Genomic DNA, 6,136 nt, shown 5'->3' with positions numbered 1-6,136 from the left:
GCACCCACTGTACATCAGCATGAAAGCTGATTATTTATCTTTTGAGTTTTTTTCCCCCAAAACTGAATTATATTTCACCCTTACAATTAAAGCCCCATTTGTAACCGGTATGTGCTGTACCATCTCCTTTGAGAGTGATGGATAGCTGCTCACTGAGAAGGTGGTGTCATTATGGAATTATGTGATTATGGAGGTGATGTGAATGACAGTGACTGAACCTAAACACATGACTCATCTTGCATGACCTGTAAAACAATTTGTTCCAGGATAGTCACACATGCCTCTGGGTTTGTTTGTTTGTTTGTTTTTGGTGGGGGTTTTTTGGTTTTTGTTTCTGTTTTTTTGTTTTTCTTTTTGGGGGGGGGGGGTTCTGCACTCTCTCACATTCATACATGACCTAATATTGTTGTAATTTATTGCTGATAAGGCTAAAAGTCATCTTTTGGCACAATATTGACTGCACTTACTGAAAACAGATGTCTCTGGCTGAGTGTCTGTGTTTGAACATAATCTGTCTGCTTTTCACCTTTGAAAACATTTCAAAAGATGTTTAAAATCCCTGTGCTCGGATATAATGGAGAAAAGCTGAAACAGCAGGGTAGCCGCACATTCATGTTTATTACTTCCAACTACTTACTGTCCTCACATTCAATAAATACATATTTGGAGTGAAGGGTTGAGGGTGTGAAAGAGTGCAGCATTTAAAGTTTGTGAAACATAAAGAGTGATCAATCCATGTACTATATGTCAAAGTTATTGTAGTCACCTACGACTTCTGTTTCTCTTCAGGCATTTCCTGTGGACCACTGCCCTCAGTCTCATCTCTTCTGCAGAATTTACTGTGCATATTAACCAATGCAATGAAGTAGCCAGCATTTCACAATGAACCACAAACGCTGCATGTTTTCAAGGCATCTAGAGGCAAAGTTCTCACTTCAGTACTTCACATGAATTACAGTGGGAGATCAGAGCTTCCAAAAACCCAGAGAAACAGTATAATAATAGCAGGCACCACACCTAACAAAATAAGCTCTGCACTTTTTTTCAGATTTCTTCATATCAAAATATCAGGGGTAATATAGGTATATAGGTAATATTTTGAATTTCTTTACCAGAAAGGATCTTCTAATTCATGTGTAGACTGTTGCACTGTCAGCTCCATGGCATTTAGTTTTAAGAGGAACAGAGGAAATGTCTACTTTTGATTTATATCTTTTGATTGTGCGTGCTTATGGCACACTAATAAAGATAAACACAGATAATCATTCCATTAATTCACTTCATTGCATTGTAAATGTAGCCTATCTTAAAAGAAGATTTTTCTTTAGCCTTCTCAGTAGGCACCATAGACTGGTAAGCACTGAACTGTGCAGCTCTGTGCGAGTGAGGGAGCTAGAGCATTAACACCACCATGTGGTGACTTTTTAGAGTTGCACCTGTTGGAGGCTCGCTGAACCGCGTGCTCTGGGCTTTTGTGGCCTAAAAACCCGGCTGAACTAAAGGCACTGAAGGGGTTAATTAGTTCATGCGCAGCACAGCGTGATGCCTCAATTTAAGGTCATCAGCAGAAAGCCACAGGAAGTCGAGGTGATCGCTGGGAAATGCATCACACCCTTCTGCATGTGCAGCCCATTAACGTTTTAAACTGTGAGGAATCAGAATCAGGATCGTAGAGACCCGCTGTTATCTAAGAGTTAACTGTGGTTTTGAACCAAGGGACGCAGCTTTTCTCACCCGCTGGATGCATCATTACTGGATGAGCCTGTTGTAAAAAGGTGGGGACTGGATGACCATGCATGCTCTCTGTCTCTCTCTCTCTGTGTCTCTCTCTTTGGTATTTCACTCACTATTATGCAGAGATTTAGCTTAATTAAAAAAAATAAAAAATAAAACGACCTGCAGACCAAAACCACCTCATGGTGATGATGATAGGATGTTGGAACAGTGATTTGGCTTTAAATCAACTGATAAAGGCCCAAAGCTTGTAGTTCCAAAACTTATATTAGGTTTAAGTATCAAAAATGTACTCACACTGTTCAGCTATACAAGAAGCAGAACAGGCCCATAACATAACTGAGCATACAGTTTAATGAAAAACTTGAGTGTTGTCTATATACTTACAATTATGGAATAATTAAGCAACTTTTTTTTTCATTCAGACAGACCGTCATGTCAGTCTCCTCTGACAGTTTAAAGTTTCGTCTCCCCACCCACGGTGATTCCATCCTCAGCAAAATGAACGGTCTGAGAGAGGATCACCGCTTCTGTGATGTCACACTCCTCCTCGGGGGTCCGCAAGGCACCACAGTCCAGCCTCTCCACTTCCACGGTCACAGAGTGGTGCTTGCAGCGTCCTCAGACTTCCTGCGTGACCAGTTCCTGCTCCACGAAGGCCGGGCAGAGCTGAGTGTGGGTGTAGTCTCCAGCGTGGAGGTTGGTAAGAGACTGCTCCTGTCGTGCTACACCGGGCTCCTGGAGGTACAATATATTCTACAGTATCTCTAAACTCTGCAGTAATCAGAGAAACAGAAATAAGAAACAAACATTATTACAGCAACACAAGAGTGAGTGTAATGAAAAAGATGTAAAAAGTTATAGATGACTGAGAAGACAATCAGGGGTTGTAGTTCTGTTCCTGCATTCTCATTTGAAGTCTGCAAGTGAAAGTTTGGCATGAATCTTGTACTGTTGGTTGTTTTTATGAATTATTAATTCAGTGTTTTCCTTGATTTACTCCTACAGGTCCCTCTGAGGGAGCTGGTTAGCTACCTCACTGCAGCCAGTGCGCTTCAGATGAGCCAGGTGGTGGAGAAGTGTGCCCAGGCTGTCTCCCAGTACCTCAGTCCAACCCTGGCTTTCTTGAAAATGGAGAGACAATCAGAGGAGCAGGAAATCCTGCAGCCAGACAGTGGTTGGCCAGGCCCCAGCTTCAAAAGTCAGGAGGAAAGGGATGCGGCCCAACCCAGCACAAGTATCCAGGAAGCAAGTACAGAGGGCGGGGGAGCGACTGTGATTCAGTCCAAGTCGAGCGCTAGCCAGGGAGCAAAGGTGGATAATCAAGGACACAGAGAGGTTAGTGAGGATAGAAGGGTGGTGAAAGGTGAAATAGAGTCATCTGAAGATGCAGCATGTTGTTTCAACTCCCTTGAGTCAGGGGAAGGTGGAGGCATCCAGGCTGATCACACACTCAAACCATCCTATCAAGTTCACCACATTACAGGTACCCTAAAATGTAAGCTACACACTCCCACAGCTGTCCAAGATTGTACATCCTCCACAAACATGGGATGTTCTGCTCAACATGAAGAGGCGCTGAACAGTTCCCAAAGCCCAGATGAAATGCTCTCAGTGGCAGGTCAACTTCAAGACTGTGGAGAGCTGATGGACTCCCACAATTTATTTTGCCTCTCTGGAGCACATCTGTCAAACAGTCATTGTTCTGGAGATGAGCTGACAGAGGATTCAGACAGCATATTGGTCCAGAGACCATACCTGTGCAGGAGGTGTGACAGAGTCTTCCAGCACCTGGAGAGTTATGTGGGACACTTGAAGGAACACAGGCAGTACCTGTGTTTGGTCTGTGGGAAAGGCTTTTCCCAGAAGAGTAACCTGTCTCGCCACATACAGGTCCACACTGGGGTCAAGCCTTTCAGATGCCCACTGTGCCACAAGATGTTTTCTCAGAAAGCCCCACTGCAAGACCATCTCAACCTGCACACAGGGGACAAGCCCCATAGGTGCAACTACTGTGCTGCGCACTTTGCACAGAAGACAGGCCTCAGGCGCCACCTGAAGGATGTTCATGGTAAGAGCGGCCAGCAAAACATACTCGAGGAGGCTGTGGACTGATAATGAAGAAGCAGTTTTAGCTTATGTTTAGTTAATACAGTTTGTCTTAATAATTGTTTATCTTAATAATTATTTAGGGAGGATGTTAAAAAAGGTGCCAGAACAAACAGTAAGCAACATGAAACAAATTACTCTGACTTTCAGGATAATAAAGAAAAGGTAAGTTAATTATAAAAATTTAATCTTGCATTGATTTTTGTTAAACAGCAGAGCAAAAACACTGAGTGGAGATGATCTCACTTGCTGCTACACTGGTGTCTTCCATTACACAGATTGAGAGTTAATGCATTTGCACTGTAACATTTGGCTAATGGAAAATAGTAGGGATCCTACTGTGCCTTGTGCAGTGTTTTCCTGATCTCTGTGGGTACACTGCTGAAGTGAGTCCTGTGGCCTGCAGTGTACAAATTTCATTACAGTGTATCATCTGCCATGTATAATAGTGAATGTCGTCTCGAAGAGTGTTGAGATAGGCATTGTTTCCAACACCTCAAAGATAGCTTTTTATATGCATTTTATAGTGCGTACAGACAACAAAATATAAGCTTCTGTTCCCTTTTACACCAAAGATTATCTAAACTACAATAGAAGAAATGTTTATTGAAAGATAAGTAAAAAAAAGTGAATGAACATTGCTGTAATTACTGCAACAAATTCCTTAGTTCCTTGACTTATTTTCTCTTATTGTGAAGGAAATTGTGAATACTGGAAGACAGACAGATACATAGATACTGTCTGTATTAGGCTAGGGTTCACAGAAAAGCATAGCTTCACCATTTGACCCCAGTGAAATTGTGTGCAGCTCGCTGAGCATTACTTTATAAGTGAGTGGGTTGTTCCACATGGCTGAGAGGGTTTCCATGCTCTCTTGCTCCGTTCCTTCCCTTCACATGTCTCCTCTTCTCCTTCTTTTATCCTTTCGGCCCAGAAATGTCATCGTCACTCATCTCAGTGAATGGAACACTAGTTGTTGCCCTCCTCAGGGCATCCGAGACACCACGAGCAGGAAATTTGTGACTCTGTGTGCAGACAAATAGCGAATGCGTGGTGGAGTGTGCATATTCAGAGCAGAAATTTTTGTGAGAACGTGTGTTTATGTTTGTGTGAATAAGGATGACAGAGAATACACTGAAATATAGTCAAATATAAACCAAAGCATATGAAGTGTATCCACCAATTTCCACTGCATTACAAGAGACACCCATAACATATCTCAGAGCAATTTGCACATAATACAGTAAGGTTGTGATTAAGTTACAGTCAATCATATTTCTCATTTGTGAACATAAACCATACTTTATTTGTGATAGGATGTTGAAGGAATTAGCTTGACAAAATTATTCTGACATGGTTTGATCCTGTGATTGTTGCACTAATCCAGTATTGTATCTGCCTAAAGTAGGTCAAAATACATACATACATACATGCACATGTCCATTCCCACAGAGTTTTACACATAAACTAACACAGACAAATAGTAAATGTAACATTCAGGGCACCTCCATTATGAGTGATAGACAAAGGTATAAAATATGAGGACAGTGAAGGCAATTGGGGAAAATGAAGGAGAAGTAGAAGAAGAAAGGATATTGAAAAAAAAACATGTTTTTTTTGTCTTGTGATATTTGAAACCTGAAAGTATATGTGCATGTGCTTGACTATGACTCTACCTGTTTACTCTGATGTTGGTTGGAAAGATAGTGTTCATACACCCGTGCCCACAGTTTGGTAAGATGTCAAGATGAGCCTCAAGGAAGGAGCATGAAGGTGAAAGAGCAGCACCCACACCTCCTTCATGCCCTTGAGCAGGCCCTCAGTGAGTAGAGCTATTCAGTGGCCAGCAGGTGAAACAGTGGTTGTACAGGTGTGAGTGTGTGTAACTGTGCATGTGGAGAAAAGATGCTCTCATCAAAACTACCTGTGATAAATAAAGCATTAAACATTACAGTAAAATGTGCTTTTGTCTGATGTTTCTCTGAAGCTAGAACGCACTATAATCACCTTTCAGCAACTGGGAAATACAAACTACTGCAGCAGCTATAAAATGTTTCCATTCAGCACAACCAAAGATGCAAACAGCCTACAGCTTTGCTACCAGCTCTGTGAGCCTGTAGCAGGCACAGTGCTACTGAGAGTTAAGTGATCATGTGAAGTCAGCATGCTAACATGTGCTACATTAGCAGTAAACACTAATTACAGCTGAGGCTGATAGTAGTGTCATTAGATGTGCTGGTATTTTTACAAATACCTTTTATTGATTTTAATGTTTTGGCAGATTAACTTTGTT

At 41.8% G+C, this 6,136-nt stretch overlaps 1 protein-coding gene across 1 annotated transcript; it reads left to right on the top strand.

Annotated features, from left to right (window-relative positions):
* The first annotated feature begins 1,773 nt into the window (after window positions 1-1,773).
* On the top strand, window positions 1,774-5,764 carry LOC121195618 (zinc finger and BTB domain-containing protein 6-like). Its single transcript, XM_041059196.1, has 2 exons — window positions 1,774-2,478; window positions 2,743-5,764. The coding sequence occupies exons 1-2, from the start codon at window positions 2,170-2,172 to the stop codon at window positions 3,847-3,849; spliced, it is 1,416 nt and encodes a 471-aa protein (XP_040915130.1). The 5' UTR covers window positions 1,774-2,169; the 3' UTR covers window positions 3,850-5,764.
* Window positions 5,765-6,136: the final 372 nt, after the last annotated feature.

The sequence above is a fragment of the Toxotes jaculatrix genome, chromosome 16, assembly GCF_017976425.1.
Source record: "Toxotes jaculatrix isolate fToxJac2 chromosome 16, fToxJac2.pri, whole genome shotgun sequence".
In the NCBI taxonomy this organism is placed as follows: Eukaryota; Metazoa; Chordata; class Actinopteri; family Toxotidae; genus Toxotes; species Toxotes jaculatrix.
This window is presented reverse-complemented; position numbering and strand designations above follow the sequence as displayed.

Coding starts and splice junctions, on each gene's coding strand:
- LOC121195618 (XM_041059196.1), top strand. CDS start 2,170: ATGTCAGTCTCCTCTGACAGTTTAAAGTTTCGTCTCCCCACCCACGGT. Junction 2,479..2,742: donor GCTACACCGGGCTCCTGGAG/GTACAATATATT, acceptor TTACTCCTACAG/GTCCCTCTGAGGGAGCTGGT.